General features: G+C 35.9%; 2 protein-coding genes across 5 annotated transcripts; one reads left to right on the top strand and one right to left on the bottom strand.

Annotated features, from left to right (window-relative positions):
• Nucleotides 1-6,356: 6,356 nt before the first annotated feature.
• LOC111272962 (androgen-dependent TFPI-regulating protein) lies at nucleotides 6,357-14,410 on the bottom strand. The gene is given in 6 exon segments (XM_086973455.1): nucleotides 6,357-9,417; nucleotides 9,774-9,889; nucleotides 10,265-10,480; nucleotides 10,722-10,895; nucleotides 13,844-14,000; nucleotides 14,283-14,410. Coding segments are annotated over 4 exon segments (702 nt in total). The 5' UTR covers nucleotides 13,844-14,000; nucleotides 14,283-14,410; the 3' UTR covers nucleotides 6,357-9,221.
• LOC111272961 (FAS-associated factor 2) lies at nucleotides 14,367-19,272 on the top strand. 4 transcript variants are annotated; one of them, XM_022854642.2, is made up of 6 exons: nucleotides 14,367-14,582; nucleotides 15,126-15,315; nucleotides 15,438-15,555; nucleotides 17,285-17,499; nucleotides 18,005-18,203; nucleotides 18,972-19,272. In XM_022854642.2, exons 3-6 carry the CDS (start codon nucleotides 15,496-15,498, stop codon nucleotides 19,005-19,007), a joined length of 510 nt encoding a protein of 169 aa, XP_022710377.1. In that variant the 5' UTR covers nucleotides 14,367-14,582; nucleotides 15,126-15,315; nucleotides 15,438-15,495; the 3' UTR covers nucleotides 19,008-19,272. The 4 variants fall into 4 exon arrangements, with proteins under 4 accessions (XP_022710377.1, XP_022710376.1, XP_022710375.1 ...); XM_022854641.2 differs by having other exon boundaries at nucleotides 14,408-14,582; nucleotides 18,504-19,272; XM_022854640.2 differs by lacking the exon at nucleotides 18,972-19,272 and adding an exon at nucleotides 14,891-14,909 and having other exon boundaries at nucleotides 14,408-14,582; nucleotides 18,005-18,597.
• Nucleotide 19,273: the final 1 nt, after the last annotated feature.

Genomic DNA, 19,273 nt, shown 5'->3' with positions numbered 1-19,273 from the left:
CGCATACGGATTAAGTAGTCTTTTAGTGAAAATTAAGAGTTTGGTCATAGCAGATGGGGCAGCTGTCAGGGTAGACTAGCACCTACCCCTTCCTGATATGAGAGCTACTCCGATTTTTACCCTTCTTTAGGTCTTGTAGTGCTGCGCTTAAGTGCTTCTCGACCTTGTTTGGGTTAAAAAATAAATTAACTATACACTAGTGATCAAGATGTAGGTGATCGACGACTCTGAGTTTATTTTCTTTTTTAACTTCAGACAGGAATTGTGTTAAAAGAAAAAATAATCATTTCAATCCGTGTTTCTTGGACGAGCATTTCGCGGAGATCTCTAAGTAGAAGCTACAAAGTTGTTTGACAAAAGTGAAACCCAATTTATATGGCTGTAGGAAAGCTTTTACTTCAATCTGATCACATATATCATTCCTATTTATAGCTTTTTTCCTGCTTCTCTCCTAAATTATCTGAAATTCTATTGTCGACTCTATATGTCGACTTATAAGGTGAAAAATGTATAATTGTTACCGCACGGCACCTGCATTGGAACTTTTTCTTATGCTTTATTTTTTAGACTGCATCTAAATGAAAAAAAATATTGTAACGAAATTTTTAGATGAACTAAGCATGGTCGTCAGGAATGACGACCATGCTAACTCAGCATAAGCACCATTCACTGCGATTACAGCTTTGACTTGGCCCTTAAACCGCTCGTAGCCTCGTGTCAGATATTCCCCTTGCAGTTTTGTTAATGTTTTCTTGACAGCACTAGTAAACGAACAGACATTTTTATATCGAGACTGCTTGGACGCTCGCTCAGTAGTGCTCCATACATAAAAATATAGACAACCCGCTATTTGAACACCGGTTTTGTAATATCAGCCAATGAAAATACCGCTGCAAAGAAATCAGTATTGTTAACACTGTTGTGTAACATTTATCTCAAATAGCTATTAGAAGTACAGCTTTTTTGTTACATTTGTTGTGTAATCTCAACGATGAATACGCACCTTTAACATAGACTAGTTCACATTTGCATAATATGTAATACGAGTGACTGCTTCAATTTCCAATAATCGTTTTTAATCCAATTGTTGTAATTTACTCTAGCCTATAATATATTATAATTATCAGCTTGCTACTTTAAGGCTTATCAACATCAATGAATAAAGAAAACTATTTTTATATAGTTATCGTATTTTTTTTTATTATCGGTTTTTCAAATTACAAGTGTGACTGGACAGTTCGTAGATTTGTTCACATGGGCACACATTACTTTCTAGTTGTACGTAGTGATCAAATAGTCGAATCAAATTATAATTAACCCCCCGTGTGACAGCAGTCGAACTTTTATGTAATTTAATCTACTATGCGCAGAAATCGAGTAGAAAAACGGATACAAACGTGATCCACTGATTTTATTTTCCTAATTTTTATTTAATTTCATAAATAACATTACTCGAATATTCTCTACTGTGTCCGAAATACGTGAAGTATTTGAACAGAAGTCTGATATTTTTTGGTATTTTAATTAGATTAGCAAAATATTGGAATGAAAGTGACATAGGGTGTTTGAAGTACCCGGATATGAATCGGTATTAAATATATAAGCTTACTGGCTCGTATCTATTTTTATGCTATGCAATTCGAACCAGTAAATATTAGTCTACCATACATATTTGACAAGATTTAACTTTTCACCTAAAAGTACTTATCAAAATTGGTGAGTTCCATGCAAGCCCTCTTTGGCCACCACCTTGGCAAGCTTACGTAAAAATACTTTGCCGCCAAAGATGGGCATTGATCCTTTGGAAATATCGGCCTTCAAGGAACGTTCTCCTATGGAATCGAATATTTCTTTACTAGATAAATTTAACAGCAAGCAAAACAAGTGATAGTCTAACGGGGGAAAGTCGGCGTTAGATGACGGATGTTACAAAATTCGCCGTCCGAATTGTAATATTTTTTAAGAGACACAATAAATGCACCTATTCATAAAAATAGCCTACCCTAATCGTTTCATCAACGTCAAAGTTGTTTTTAATTGGTCTTGCTTTTAGTTTTGGTCCCAGGGGCCACTTTTGTTACGCGAAAACTTTCATTAAAGAGGGTTTTATTTAATCTCACCAGATTTACAATATAATCTTCTTGAACTGAAAACCAGCACCTTTGCAGTTTCTCTTGAATAAGGCTATTCATGGCGTTTACTAGACAGTTTGGTTGAATGATTCTAATTTCTCGTTACGGTCGAACTTTTTTTTATTTACTTCTTTTTTTCTTTATCTGTTAATATTTATATTACTTTATTTATTGATCCGTTGACCAGTACACGCTGCTCTGAATGGCCAGTAACCAAATTCCGAAAATTTGGAGATATGCTAAATTTTCGGAATTTATATGAAAAATATGTCCCTGGCATGTAGATAAATCCAGCCGGTTCAATCTAATATACCAAGTATGTCTCTAATTAATCCTTTTTTAATGAAAAGCTTAAATTCCTACCTCTTAGTGCCTTTAATGATGTCGTATGGAGTTGTTACGGATATTCCTGGTTGCAAATTAAAGAGAGTGTGCGCCTGTTTTAAAGAGAATGTGCCGCTTCTAAAGATTCTTAGGCTTTTGTAAGGAGTGTTTAAATTTCCAACACAGTCTTTCTGAGTGGTTTTATAGAAGATTTGAGGTTTTGTAGAAGTACAGCCTCCATGTGTGTGCATTACTTCTGATCCGCTGCTTTAATAATTGCGGAGTACTCATGAATATGGCATATCTCAAAGGCAGTCTGATTTTACTGTAAGAATAGTTTAACTATTTAAAGTCTATTTATTAGAAGTTTTGTGAAAGGATATAATCATACACTTCCAGACGGAAACGATCATGTCGTTGGTGGCATATCGCACGGCCACAGTGTCCATAGTCCTTTGAAATAATGAGTGACTGCTGTCACTGTCTAAGAGATTATAAGCTAGAAGTCTGCTGCATAAAGCTTACGCCGAATCCCAGCTCAACAAATATGTACTATACTGAGAATAAAAATGTGAAATAAAAGGGATTAACTCGAGGGCATGCGTATCCAGAACTGACGGTTTCTATTCTAACATTAGTGGTACCGTCAGTTCTGGATACGCATGCCCTAGAGTTAATCAAGTTTAATAAACATTTTTCTCTTAGGGAGCAGAGGCTTATAGGTATAAAACAAATCTTCCCCGGTATCAGTCAAGCACATTATTAACTAAGAATAAGTAATTCACTCTTGAAAATTTTTCATCTATGACCGCATACTGTTTAGCACGTTATGACTATCAGAAGAATAAATGGTTCTTTTACCACGCGAGAATTATTTTACCGATTTCGTGTGCATAAGTTCGGATAATGTTTTTTCGCTCTTTTCTTCGTGTAGCCAGGATACCACAGATGCATACGATATCCTAATAAAACAAAGATTATAGTCGTTTATGCTGAAATGTTTTGATAAAATAGACACACGGCAATTACGTATGAAAAAAACACCCTTCAAGGCTTCAAGGTGATTTTGCAATAGCTTCAAAAAGTTTTAAAACTATTAAATCACGCAATTTAGGCGGCCAATTCCGGATCTTGTACGCACGAAGACGCCACCGTTTCGTTTGACACACCGCATAGAGTTACTTGAAATGTCATATTTCTGTTGGAATACTGCATAGATGTCGTCGGACTCACGGCTATAGCTTTTTTTATTCAACAACCTGTAGGAATATGCGTCGATGACTTAATGTCAATAATTAGTTCAGTAACTTCGAATTGTTTGCTTTTTTTGCGGTTGACCTAGAGCATTTTGTCTACTTGTAGTTGCACGCGGTTTGCAATTGGTCGATCGAATCAAGATCACACCTCCGACGTTTCTGTATAATCTCTAAGAATCACAGTGCGTTTTCGTGTCGAATAAAGATCTTTCAACTATTACCTTTTTCCAGCTAATGTAGGTAATCATTATAATCAAATTGTGGTAATAAAAACAGATTAAACAAATAAAAACTTGTCTATCCTTATTTCATATGGACTCATATTTAAAAGAATTACAATAAAACTAATCGAAAAAACCGATGAAGCTTTACTAGAGGATTTAACTTGAATTTAAGAAGCGTCATCTTTACTGAAACGAAATCGTCTCATTGCGCGTTTGCCAATTCACCCCTTCGTTATTCGAATGAAGCCGTGTATTTGACGGAAACACTATAAATATCTACTCATTATCGACTTCGCATAGCTGCAATTTTTTGGCTGCGCTCGTGGTTGTGCTAAGGCAAAACAGCAACAGAAATGGCGTCAAATTAAAAATTTTGCTTTCTATCTGAGCATTCTATAGAACTCGAGATGCTTTAAATTTCGTCACATCCGTCGAAAGTCTTTAAACTCTAGTAACTTCAGTTAGCATTGCTCATAAACATAAGAGAAAGATGCTGCTCTACAATAGGTCCGAATGTTGTGAATGTGAATACAGAATGTGTTTCGTCAGGCTTTTTGATAAAATAATTTGTTCTGCGATCGAATTTTTAGGCCTAAATATAACATTGCTGGGGGATTTGCTTAATAATCTAAGATACGCCTAAATCCTTAGTGACTACATGATAAGGATTTTGGGCAGAAGACATGACTCAGTTGTTTTTTATTACATTAAAATATGAGTGATACTTTCATGGTAAATAATTTTATATAATCAAGGATTAATTTGACTCTAACCAAATGGTATGATTCTATTCTATTATTGAAGGAGAAGTTTAGTGAAGATCAATCATTAGCCGAGCATCAATTCTGCGGCTATACCGTTCATGCAACCTCATAGTGGGTCTCCTAAAGGTCTAAACAACAATCAAAGATGCCTGTAATTCATAAATCGACATTATATTTATGTAAGAAAGTGGCTGAACATTATATTCAAAATCACAACAGATATTGTAATGTATGGAAACCTGCGGAAGCAGCTGGGCCATGAGACGTGGATATCGGCCACTTGTCCAAGGACCAAGTCGTAAATACACAAGCCAGTGGTCAGATCGCTGGAATATGTGGGCCGCTTGGGGGCCAGTTCACCGTGAGAGATAGGCTATTTAATGGGACAATAGTTCGTATCAGTAGCGCTGTGAAATTCCGGTCCACTTTATTGTCGTGTAAATAAAAGATGACTTCACAGAAAAGGGAGATGAGATGGTCATCGTACTGGGAGTAAGCAACGATGTACTGTGCGAATTTGCCTGATCCAGATCATAAAAGCTTTAATAGAAGGAAAGTATCAGGTGTGTACTACAGCAATGGACAGAAGTACGAGGACTCCAGCGTGATTAAAGGATTGTGATGACAGGACGCGGCCGCTCAAGAAGATGCTCCACTAAACACGCGACACTACTAAAGCACCGAAAAGCAAATTGCGCAGTTACGCGAGTGGTACTTGGACGCAGCACAACTGTAATCAATGCCAAGTATGTATTTACGCCAAATATGAAAACCATAAATGGCTCACAGCGTCGTCACAGATGCTATCGCGGTGTCCCCGTGATAGATTAATGAATAACGTGTTTGCTTGTTTATCTTAGGAGTACGTTGTAGTCTGGGTTCGAACCCGGGCATAAACAGGCCTCGTTTCGTGGTGGAAGCCAGCTCTCTTCACTACCTAAAATATTAATTTATTTACATACGTTCGGGCAATAGTCGGAAAATGTATAATTTTAAGATAAACGTTAAATATATTGCAATTCATTGTCTGAAGCATTTAATTTAAAATTTCCCTACGTAAGGTCAGTTATAATTCGGTTCAGTTCAAGTTTAGAATAAGTTAATGAAATATTGTTTCTAAAATCTATAACCGGTATCAAATTTGTTAAAAGATAGTCATCGTTCACTTGATAAGACATCATTTAATTAATTGTCTAACGGATTTGTAGTATTACAATCTCATACGGTAGTATTCATTGTCAACAGGCCACGCAGATAAATATTTTGAATCTGCTGGTGTAATGGCTGCAAATCTTAGTGCAATTGTATACTATATATTCCTTTTACACATCCAGTGAAATAATGAAGACATCAATACACGTAATACTATTCATAATAAGAGTTCCACAAAAAGGTCGATCTTAAGGATCGTTGAGCAAACACGTTCATCATCCAGTGCTGACTTATAAATCTGTATATGCCCGTTGCAATGGACGCCGTTACAAAGAGTTTAGATACTTAAAACGTTACACCTGTCCGTTATAATTAAAACCACCGTTTCAGTAAGATATCGAGCAGGTAAATATCAAGATAAACCAACATTTTAGCCGTCACCGAAAATTGAACTTCCACATAGTCAGTTTTGAAGAGTTTTGAAAAATTATTATGCTCACAATATAATTGCAACCAATCGCATATGGCTTTTATTACTTTTATAGGCCATATTAGCCACTATTAGGCCAATTGACTTGAAGTGAGATTTCTATTAGATAGATATTCATGAATCATAATAGTTGCCTATATGAACAAACCTAATATAGTTACTGTCTTTTCTATATACAAATAAAAATCATGTATAACCTTTAGTATACAGTGTACATACCAACAGTGTGCTCTAATGCTGTTTGATTCAACAGAATATGCTGAATGTTGAGCTTAAGGCCCGTAGTAACCATTAGTAAGTCACTGGAGCCAATTTACCAACTGCGTTATATGCTGAAAGCTGCTCTAACGATTGAATTATAGTTTGAAGTACATAAATATCGACCGTAGAGGTACTGTGTTTACAAAAAAATGTCCGATATTATCTAACTGTGGTGCGTTCAATAGGACTTTTTGTGATAGGAAAAATTGTACTGCATGAGCTTAAACGTGCGTTATCATTTATCATTAGATGCAATTGGATTGCTATACATTTCATAAGTTTTAGATTGATAATGTGCCTTATTTTTTGTATCCATTGAAAATTTATTCTACGATATATCCTATATTCTGTAAAAGGTGAATGATTTTGTCTATCGCAATGGTTTAAATGTGCATATGCAGTTTTCACTATTTGAATTTAGAAACAAAAAAATAAAAGTTGATAAAATTTTCTATACCATTGCATAAAGCATTAGAATATTCCACTGACAAATGTATCTAAATATTTGTATCATAAAAAAATTTAGGAAAAATTGTACTATAGAAGCTACTATCAATTGAGACTTCATCGGGACGCAAATACATATATTAGATTTAATATATCCATTGCTATTCATATGGATAATCGTATAATTCTTACTCAGATCGTATAATGCTTACTAGAACATTCTTCGCTAATAGAACCTCAATCAAATGTCCAATGCTTTTGCTAACTAGTGTATGCGCTCATGGTTATTAATATATTACAAATTACAATGCCAGAATAATAAAATGACTGTCCTTTTTGATCAACGTTCTCAATTAATAAAGGTGTTTGGTGGTGCTGCTATCAATGAAATACATAGCTACATACATTACAGTGCTGCCACAGCCAGTGATTATAGACTGATTATTTAAATATGTTACACATGTATCCTAAAGCTAATTTTCGAGTTAGTTTTGTTCAAATTTAGAGGCAACTATTTTTCAATAACTTGATATTAACAATTTCTCACGTATTTTTGTTCATAATATGGCAAGAAAAGTAGGCAGACATAATACGTTCTATGCTCCTGATGCAGCGATAACCATTGGTGGATATGCCGGTTTCGAAAATGACTGATCCGTACCGCACTTTCATCTTTGTAAATAAGACATTTCCGGGTCGACATAAAAAGGTGCGGAACGTCGGTTCTCACGTTTAATGGTCCTTTTGTCACATTGCCTTACAACGTTTCAGTTCTAAAGACTTTTAAATATAAAGGCAAGAAGTCTACTGTCATGGGCTAAGCACATTAACTGAACAGGCTAAAAAGGTCAAATGTCTTTACTTTTCGGCAAGCTTTTACCCTTTTATGCAATTATGAACAATTATTATAATCGTCAAAATTGCCGTTCGCAGTCCTTATAAGGTATTAAGCATACAGTAACCTCATGTAAATAAATTTGAACCATACAGAACTGAATGAAAAGAGGTACTTTTACAAAATGTCAGTTAAGCGTTTTAGAATACTTTAAGGAAAATCATGTTGTACTTTTTGTGTCCAAAAAGACAGCCAGGCATTGCATTTGCTTAATCATAGTTCGCCTGAATGTTCATTTTGGTTATAATGTTAAAAAAAATTTTAGAACGATTTTTCCCACTTTGCAGCAGCTAAATCTTCTCTGACGTTTTCTTCACAACTAAATACTTTTCTGGACAACTTTAAAGGATCAAAGTTGAGTTTCTGAAGATGCTACTCAAAACGCACTGGTGCAAAAATTGATTTCCTCGTTTCTACATTATTTTTACCAAACCAGTACAGCTGGTAACTCTAGTAAGGGATGGCAACACTGATGATTTTTAGATTCCCTTTTAGAAGTATCGCATCTTTTCATTTTAAAAATTCTTAATTCACGTTTTTGGAATTTTGGTCTGATTTTTAGAATGTAAATAAGCTATGACCTCCATTAAAATGTGGCGTCAAACTTGAGATAATTTAAGCGAACTCGAAATTTTGATACACTACCTTTCGAGGCGGTTCACATTCAAATTCAAGCGTAGAAACACTTTGCATAGTGTATAACTTCAATACCAAACGTAAAACTTAAAATGATATCGATTTCCACATATCCATTATTATGTTATGTTTGTACACTCATAATCAAACGCTCATTTTTAATCCTCTAGGTTAATAGCACAGATCCGTTCTGCCATGCTTATATGGAAAAGTGGTCTTGAATAATATGCTTAAATAAAAAGGGTTTTAAAGGAAAATTTTTGAGTGCTGATAGGTTTTTAAAACTAAAGCTTTATCTTAAATTCTTTAACCTAAGTGTATAGGAAATAAAACAGTGGGACAAGTTTTCTAAATGATTTAATACAAACTGATCGATGTCAGATGCGAAGTGTACGTACTAACCTGAAAGTTGTGTGGTAACCAGTAACAGAAACATTCATATTATTTTTATCAAAGTAAAACTATGCACGAGCCGGGCTTAGTAGCCAATAGAAGCCATGCAGATCATAAAACAATGATTTGATCATTGAACTTCACACTCGCGCTCTTCAATGCTAGGACGATCGATAACGACCCCAGCTGTCAAATCTTAGTGGTTTAAACTAACTGCTAAAAATGACAAATGTTTTCAAGTGTTCATCTATTCTTCCCTTTGAGTTGTCCTTTCGGTGTAAGCAGCCCGACTGGAACACAAACCTATAATACTGGTGACAGCAAGGTGAAGTGCAAGCACTATAATAAAACAGCCGATGAAAAATGCAGTTAAACCGACCGGTGAAAGAACTTGCATAACAGGATATACCCAAACATCATGTATCAGACCCAGGTAAAGTACCCTGAAAAATCAGAATTAGGAGGTAGCATAGTAAAAATCTTTATTGCAGAGGCTATTTCAAAAACAAAGCCAAAAAGCCAACATTTGCTGCGAGTTAAACAAACAGCTAAAGGGGCTTCGGTATTTAATGTTAATTCAAATATTCGCTTTATATTATTGTTTTGGATGTGTATCACAAACACAAATTATGTGAAAGGAAATTTTTATGTGAATCATAGTGATACGTTCATGAAAACGCCAGTTTCTTTTACGTGCATTACATTTTAGATGCATGTTTTGCGTGCGAAATGTTTATACATTAAATTAATAATCTGAACGAAAAGAAGTCTGCCAGATAAAAAAAACTAGCACACATACCACAAAAGATAGGTGGTGAACCATGTAAGGAGCGCTTTGAATGAGGCCCCCCTAGACGGCTGATAATGAGGAGAAAGCAGCGATTCCACGAGGGCAGTCACCACAATCAAAGAATGCTGTAAGAAGTGAACGAAAAATTCTTAGTAATTAGTGTGCATGTTACTATCATGCTTTACTAATCATTAACGTCGTGTGCACTTTTGATATATGTTTGTTCGCAACGACAAATTTATAAAGCCCTTTGAACTCTGATGGGCATTTAACAACTGGCCTCATTCAGGCGGTGCGTGCCATTCGAAATCTTTTAAATTTCAACCACCTCAAGGATCTATATTTGAATATTAACCCTGTTACACTATTACCCAGATGTACTACGTCACAACTAACGTTTGTTAACGAATGTGTTAGTTTTTATAAAATTATATAATAACTACAGAAGCAACAAAATGTTTGATAAATATAAGTTTATTATTATAGGGAATAATACTCACTGAGCAGTGATTGACCCAATTAGGATAATATTTTTCCACTCGTTTGGGAAAAATTAGCTCGCGGTCAATTGCATAAAGACCCCAAAAAACAGTGCTCACGAAAATGCATGACGGAAGGCATATCGAACAAAAAAGGAAGTCACGCAGTCGAATTAGCTATCCGGATGGGAACACGTTAAGCAGAACGCACAATCCAAAATATACCCCGCACAAACACTGAAAGTAAAAACACAAAAATCATCAAAAACGAATGTGTTTAAATAGTATATAACAGAATCGAAACTGGGTTAAAATGTAATTGGGAAAGGTCTATTCTGTCGTAAGTAACGATGCTAACGGGAAAAAAACTAAGTCGAACATTTGGACATAAAATTTGAGTTTTTATTAATCTCCATGTTATCTGTTTACCCTGCATTTTTATGCACCTACGCGCTAGATAAGCCTGACATTTACTTACAAGATTCCATTGGGTGAGAAATTTCGCCTTTCCAGCAATGGCATAATTCCTTGAGAGAGGAGGTACGTTTACGTAAAAAACCGAATAATATATCGTGTACGTATACACAGAGAAGGCGACAAACTGGAATAAACGTGCCACAGGAGGAGGTGCTTGGAGGCCCGCCGCAGTCATCTAAAATAAACGTTGATTGTTATTAGTATTTTTTTAGCACAGCTAGGCTGAAATCTTTCTGCACTAGTAGCTCAAGGCTCCCGTGCCTCAATGGGAGTCATTTCAAAAATGTTACGGATAGGTAGCATAAGGCAACTGTACTGAACCTTAATAGCCCAAGTAATATATGAAAGTCACTTATTCTCTGAGCCTGTTCATTAAAGCTGATTTCTCATGGATGTAGGCCTCGCATCCTATTTACTACTTCGCCTACGGACCAGTCAATCTCGATTTAACACATAATTAGCAATTATGTGTTAAATCGAGAAGCAAAGCAAATCTTTGTGCAAATTTCTTGCCACGCTGCCATGAAAATTAATATCTGCCAAATTTTATAGGTAGCATGCGAACGTATTTCCAGTCTGAAATACTGACGTCTCAATTTAATTGGGCGAGTGCTAAATGAAGAAATACATGGATACACATGATTATGTTTGTTGTGCGATAGGCAATCGTAATTTTTTTTCACGATGTTTATGTCAAAAAAATATTGCTTCATTAAGAGAATGTCAATTGCAGATATAAAATTACATTTGACGCCATATTTTTCATGAATATCCTTTCATAATCACCAATAATAATCAGTTGCACAGTTTTTTTAGTTTTTTTTGAAGTCGCCTATCTCAAACAACATAAACCGCGTCGTGCCGGCGTTAGCGTCATTTGAAAGCTGATATCTGGAAATAGTGTATACTAAAGTGGCTGGAATGTCTATAAGCTATTGATCATGGGTGATGAAAAGTGGCTCACATACGGCAATGATATGCAAAGAGTAAAAATATGAATAATGCGCTCCATAAGCTGTGACTCAACACAAACCGACGTCAAGGAAAGTAATGCAATATGTCTGGTGGAATCGGAAAAGAATCATGCATTGTAAGCTGCTTCTGCCCATACATCTTTGACTACCCGGCGAAAATTGAGGGAACTCGGATGGCAAATTTAAGTGCACTTGCCTTATACCATGAATCATGCATAATCAGACTGTTATTTGCTTAGGTTTTTGGAGAACTCTTTTAATGAAGTTAATTTAGTTTCAACGGAAGACTGCAAAAATCACTAGTTATGGTTTCCCGCCTAGGGTGACGGGATTATGGCTTATCAGAGAAATGATAAAAAGTCATTAATGAAAATGCGGTATATCTAATTTATATTATTAAATTACAATGGTAAAGGTACTAAATACTTTGAAACATAAAAATATTTCAATTTTACCTTAAAACTGAATACTTTTTGGACAATCTATTTTTATCAACGTAATTATATTAATTTCACGAAGAGAATTTGATGTTCATACACAGCTGCAACATTATAAGGTTATTTAAATAATCTTATCAATCGTATTTCGTATTACTGCCAAGGAGATTATTTCAAACCAGTAAGATTGATTTCAAACATTATTTTTCAGCATAGTAGTGGTTTGAAAGAGATCTATATTGTCTTTTTTTATTTCTAGGAATTTTCAAGAACGATAGTGGGCTACCACTTCGCAGATACTCTGCTCTTATACCCACAAAGATTCTGATGTCAACTCCGCATCTGCTAATGCTCGTCTAATAAATTGCACGTGTTTAGTTTCCTGGGTCTGCTTCTTAATCTGCATAAGACCTAAAGGCTAAACTTGAAACGATTATAATTTCAAAGATAACAAACGAAAGACATATTATACTGATGTTGATTGAGTGACGGTGCTTCAATAATACGTCGATTGAAGGCGAGTGCCACTATTTCAATAATCTCCAGCCTTCGAAGTAGGTTTTCAGTTGAAATTAGTTGGTCATTAAAGGTATATGTGTAAGGATCTTGAAGCTAAGTATCGACATATTCTAAAACGGAGTTATGCAATTCTCAATGCAATATGCAAATCCACGTTTCATTGATGAGGAGTTGAAGAGTGTAGACTACACATGACACAAATCGAAAAAGTAGCATTGAAGGTATTGATCGCTTCAGCACCATAAGACACCCAGTGTTTGTTCAGTAAGCGCCTAAAACGGTATCCTCGTGGTTATCACAGGAAACACATTTACAAACGAAGAAAGTATATCAATACAACACCAAAATATAAATTTGCTATCGCTATTAGGTGTATTGACGTAAAAAAAATAAATTAATGTGTTACATGTATAGTAAGATACGTTGCCCCTATATCTCATAGGCATTTCTTTATTTTATATATTCTTAAACATTTAATGATACTTCAATCATAACATATAATCCTTCAATAATTCCTTAAATTGTTGTTAAAGAAATCTATGCTATCAAAAGCCATGTTATACCAGAAATTATGGGAAACATTATAGATATCCCTTTATCAGCATTTGCATTTTTTTGCTTGAATGCTGTAAAGTTGGCTTCATAGCTGACTAAATGTACAGCTTAGAACAATTTGTATTCTGTTTATTTTAAAAATGACAACTCTTTTGTAAACGAAGGTTATCATCCCTATAATAGGCAAGCTACTGTAGAACGAAACTCTCGTAACTAGTGCATCATAAATCAGCTAATCAATACTACATACATATTTCTCTCCTTTCCATCTCAAGCAATTACTGCGGATAACAACTGAGATGAGCAGCCGGAAAACTAGCTAGTTTTGACAACCACTGCATCTACTTCCATAACAGAGATTCTGGCTACAATGCAGTGAAAGCAGTTGGTTAGAGCATTTCTATATAGCATAATGCTATACAACTTATGAAACAATAAATAATTACGATACTTTACAGAGACCGTTTGATACCTCCACCAAATGCTATTGAAGTAAAAAATCCAGTTTGTTTGAATTTAAGTCAAATGAGCCGGTAGCAGTGTTTTTGAACGAATGAATTATTTGGTTCAGAATTCGAGTCATTTTCAGCCTAGAAGAAAAAGTGAAATTATTTATCGATAGAAACACATACACTTACCTCAAAGCTTGGAGTTTATATTGCAAAGCTAGTTTTCTAAATAGTGGTGAGGCTGCACTTCACAGTCTTAAACGAAGATAGCATCAGACAGCATGAGAAAGGCACCAACAATGAATTAAAACCAGATGCGTTACAATGCCCTTTTAGTCACAGGTCACTACAGTTACCACAAGGACAAAAAGAGTAATGTTATATATTGATCACGTGTTTCTTTTCATACAAGCTTCGTATGAAAAGATAGACTTTATTGTCACTCTTGACTGTTAGATGTAGCTAACACAACCAACCTAGTTACTTAACATTTGATTAAAGTCGTTTCCATTCTCAGTAAGAATTTGTTTTATATTCTACAGAACAATTTTGGCCACTTTTGTTTCACGTGCATAAAATGTGATAAATATTAATCTGTCATTTGACAGACGATAAAAGAAAAACTCACCAGCACTGGCTAATCCACTCGCACCCCGCTCAGTATCTAGTTAATAATTTTAGTGTTTTACGTCAGTACTCATGCCTTTAGGAATGGCCTCAGACGGCTCCACCGAAACGAAGTGTCCACGCTCTGACTTGAACCTGCAATCTTTGATTTTAGCGGGCAAACACGTTACTCACTGCGTTATCACAAGGACAGTATATAATTTACAAAAACATCGAACGATTGTGGTGCCGCACCAACTAGCGAGTCTTTTACAGACGCGGACATTGTGTAAAAAACTATTTACGAATGATACCTTAAGAGGTTTGTGACAGTATCTGGCAAGTGCAGCTCTTGCTGTGAAACCATCAGTTTTTTTTTAGAATACTTAAAGAACTTGGTCTTTTATTAACATTATCAAACCAACGTATTTTTGCATCACATTTAGGTAATCCTACATTTAGCAGTGTATTAGACAAAATTATATCGGCAATATAAATAAATAAAATAGATTGTGGTCTATACTTATATGATGCATGTCCTTGTATCTACAGTGGAATTTGTTATTTAGTAATCAGATAAACCAGTTGTTTAAATGACACATTGATATACAGTTATTGTCTATTTTACAGTGTTAGTTTTCTTATTAAGGTAAGTGACCTGCTACAGAATTCTTTCATAAATTTATTTAGCGACTTGAATCAAAAATATAAACATTGGAAAAGCCGACGGTTCATCGAAATACAAAAAAATCATTAGCCTCGGGATAACCACAATAGTATTGAAGCTACACATGAAATTACTCGAAATCAGCTTTTTGTTTATCATTCATATTTTTCTACGCTTTGTCCCGCTTTACTATTCAAGGAAAGTCAACTGCCGTTGGATACTTGCATATGTATTGCTCCATTTCTTCGGCTGACTGAGAGTTCTCCTTGGCAATCGTGCATTCTGTCCAAAGCTTTTCCTTTGGTCGTTTTGTAAACGGAGCCTTTATCCACTCGCGAATCCGAAACAGCGGTCGCCAACCCGCTATGGGAAATATTTACTTAAGAGGGTACGTAATAACACAATTGATTTTACGTAGCCTACGGGAAACAGGGATTCTACATGGTTTTAATTCGACCTGGTAGATTTTCGGTTTACATAGTTTATGTCATTCCGACATTACGGCATTAGGTGATTGCTGCGATTGAAGCCGCGCGACTAGCGGGTATCGAGTATTGCCGTATTCAAAATGGCGGCGTCCAGTGAGGAGCTCTCGGAGTCACAGAACGAAAAACTAGCTCAATTTCAGGTGAGCTAAACAATTAAGCGTGTAAACTTCTGTACCTAAACGATAATAAGATAACAGAGACCGAAAATAGGATATCACTAAACTGCGTAACTCGCTAGAACATATATAGAGAGAATACTGTATGATATTTTATGCTGAGTTGTACATTTGATCAGCTGGCTGCCCTCATTATTTTCCTTGAAACTACGACTAGAACAAACATTTTTATAATGTCCACTAAACATTATATTGATGTACGTTAGTTTGCTTTCATCTGTGCCCTTTGTGCGTTTTTCGTCAAGTCAAACATAATAGTTTAAAACATATCGTGTATAAAATCGTCTTCTTCTTTAAAGGTTTTAGCTCGTTGAAGAGCTTATGCTGTACAAAAGAATCAGGTGTGCAATATTTCGCATTAATATGCAATTATTGACAATTCGGCGTCGGTTTTAATTTGAGTGAACGAAGAGCCTTTCGTTTTTCCCATCTTTGTTGTCACAAAAATGTGATTGAAAAAGGCGACATGAGTTTCGATCTTAAACTACTAGTATACAATTTTTTAAAAGGCCTGGTGTCCATTGACTTACAAAACATTGAAGGCTGTGTTTTTGATGTTTCAAATCGTAAATATTCCTTGTTAAACGCCTCGAAATCTAATAGTCTAAACATTTACAATAAATCAGGCTTTAATATACGTTCGCACGATAGCTGCGTGTAACTACATCGGAATTGCACATATATTCGGGTTGTGTATTAGATCCAGTTTCATATTATAACGCAGCACTGGAATAACTAAGTTTAACGTTAGTAGAGCCTAGGTCTCCCTCCGGAAATAGCAGTCTCGACTCGAGAGTTTCGTTACTGGTTAGTTTTGAAGATAAAGTACTACTTAATAATAATAATTTCGTATGTTAAATCAACCGAGATGTTGAGCATCGTAATCACCATTTACGTGAGCGATCGTTTTCATAACTGCGGGATAAGTTTGTGCGCCTCTAGATCATGAATGTGTATGATGCATTAAATAACTGTAAACATTGTTCGTCAAAAAATTTATATTATTACAATACTTATTGGTCTTTTTTAAACGGCTTCAGAACGTTTTCATTCATTTCTTATGGAGCATTCTTGATACTATGTATGTAACATTTCACGAAATCTGTGTGTTCGCAAATTTTTGTTTGCATGTCGAATCTGCTACAACATATCTGTTTTCATCCCGGCTTCAAATAAACTGACTGACATTGTTTTTAGTGTTTTTTTCCATTGTGCAAGGTAGAAACGCGATTCAGTCAGGTTAGATAGTGGCACGCGTGCTGTAAATCAGTACCCTCAGAAGATTAGGCTCAAATAGGTCTGTAGATTTAAAGCCAAATTAACTGTTGGTATGAAAAGTAATTATTGTTGCTTCTTGGGTAAAGTACGCTTTGGAACGCATAATAAATGCAGAACTTCTGATCGAATCATAATGCTTCGGTAAATGTCTGAGGGATAGTCAAACAACTTTCAACAGCATGAAGGATGAACACGTTTGAAAACTATGCAGTTAAATATGATTGTTGCATGGAAAATAAGATATACAAGGAAGTCGTTAGAAAGGCATGGCAGAGATACTTGCTTTTTAATTTAGCTTGCCGAGCTATTCGAAACAAAGTATATTAAAAAATATTTCTAGGTTGTTCTAAGAAGTCTTGCACAGTTCAAAGGATTTGCACGTTTTATGAAAAATACAATGAAATTTGTATCGCAGGAAATCACTGGTTTTGAAGACCTTTCACGGTGTAGAGATATTCTCTGTGCCCATTCGTGGGATCTCGAAGCTGCTGTTTCTACCGCACTTCACTTACCCTCATCACCAACCAGGGATCGTCTGGGAACACAGGACGTACCTACAGTCGATCAAAATTTTCAGGGTGCGGATTACACACTTTCGCATTGGCGTCCACGAGGATGGATTGGTTTCGGGTAAATTTTGTTTCAGCAAACATTTGTAAAATTTCCGTTTTAGGTTTACCTATTTGAAATAATCAAGATGGTTCAGTGTAGGAAAGATCTAAGATTATTAATAATGGTTCTTCTATAGGAAGTAATTCAACCGTTTTCTTTGGGTGTGGTCTATTCAATCCTTTCTTACGCCTGGTAGTTAAGCCACGGGGCATTATTCCATTAAAGATTATTCAGAATCGATGACATTCGGGTATTTAGGCATGTGACTGTGTCTTTGATTATTGTACAAAATGGAATTTATGACGTTACAAGGATTTGCATTAATTTTGCATTATGTACTTAAACTAAAGGACGTAGTTTGTAAGTATTAAGCAGTGCAGTTATCTAATTAAGTTCTGATGTTAGTGTTCCTTGCCTAGGAAGGTGTTGAATGTATTTAATTTTCCAACTTTTTTTTAGCGAATGGATACAGCAGTGTAAAATCCAGTGGACTAATCGGTCTTGTCGTGAATTGTATTTTAAGGTGGTACATGCTGCAATGGCCGTTGTCGTTCTTTTTCCGGACTATTTACAATATCATGAGATTTGCAGTATCGCTTATAAGAAATGACTCTCGTTTAGCACTTACAAACTCTGAGGGTAACGTCCGTCAATTTATTAAAGAATTTACTGACAAATACGGACCTCTCGTACCAACATTTCTCGAAACCAGCTATAACCAGGTACGTCAGCTTCTGTCACTCTATTTCACTCATTATACATCGATGTTACGGCGCGTGCCAATAATATATCAAATTATAGGTATTTATATTGCTATCGCTATACAAGGGCAAGGCATACTTCTTGTGCTATTGTGTACATAGTACAATTCGTAGCGGCTAGAAACTGAATTGAGAAAAAACTAGTTAATTCAAGAATGGATGCAACAGTTAAGCAAGCTGCAAAATTAAGGGCCGTGATTGAGCTACCAACGAAGCGTTGAGCTGCCGTATTACTCTACCGTGACGTCTGTCTGGCTTCAGGGCCCTTCCAAAGCTGGGATACGACTATCGAATGCCATAAGGTACAGCGAAAACCTCACTGTGGCAAAAATACCCATGAGTAGTACGAAAAGCTTGTCCATGTGCTGTAATGATCGCTGACGGCACACAGATTGAGTGCATTAGGGTGGTGCGATACGTGTCGTTTTCATTGAAGGAACTGGGAGCCCTAAAGTGGTCGATGTTATTAAAATGCAGCTGGTTCACCATGGTTTCAAGAAGATTATTATCAGGCATCACGCCGGGGCAGAGGCTTCTGGGTACGCATTTGTTAACGAGGCTAAGGTGTTGAGTAAAAGCGAACACTGGGCTGTTACAGAAGGCGCGAGCCCAATTTTGAAGAACAACATCGCTTATATTAAAGCGCTTTTATATCGGGGTCGACTCTTAGGCCAGGAAGATGGTAAATCGATGTAACGGTTACCGGAGTTTATTTGCCTCTATTCAAAGGAACCTGCAATTAGAGAGGGGATCAGTTTCAAATGAAACCAAGATGCGTACGGGTACAGCGTAGTGACAGCGACGTAACCGTGTTATGGATAATCGGACAACCTCGGTACAGCAAACCTTGCCCGGCCGGTTCTCAAGCGGCTACTTAGTACTTAGTAGAAAAACTATGTTCTAGGTATTCAGATAACCATTTGTTGATGTAGATGATTAACATTTGCGAATGGCTTTCGGTCATAATAAAATTTGTAAGCAATTCCATCTAAGAGGTAGACAATTTGTCATTTGTGGAATGAGCATTAAAC

This window comes from Varroa jacobsoni, unplaced genomic scaffold, assembly GCF_002532875.2.
Source record: "Varroa jacobsoni isolate VJ856 unplaced genomic scaffold, vjacob_1.0 contig04009, whole genome shotgun sequence".
Taxonomy (NCBI): domain Eukaryota; kingdom Metazoa; phylum Arthropoda; class Arachnida; order Mesostigmata; family Varroidae; genus Varroa; species Varroa jacobsoni.
This window is presented reverse-complemented; position numbering and strand designations above follow the sequence as displayed.

What these genes read in the sequence shown, in the direction of transcription:
- LOC111272961 (XM_022854639.2), top strand. Translation starts at nt 15,496, where the DNA reads ATGGCGGCGTCCAGTGAGGAGCTCTCGGAGTCACAGAACGAAAAACTA. An exon ending in AAAAACTAGCTCAATTTCAG is followed by an intron (nt 15,556 to 17,284) that starts GTGAGCTAAACA and finishes TTTGTATCGCAG; the next exon opens with GAAATCACTGGTTTTGAAGA. An exon ending in CGAGGATGGATTGGTTTCGG is followed by an intron (nt 17,500 to 18,004) that starts GTAAATTTTGTT and finishes TTGTATTTTAAG; the next exon opens with GTGGTACATGCTGCAATGGC.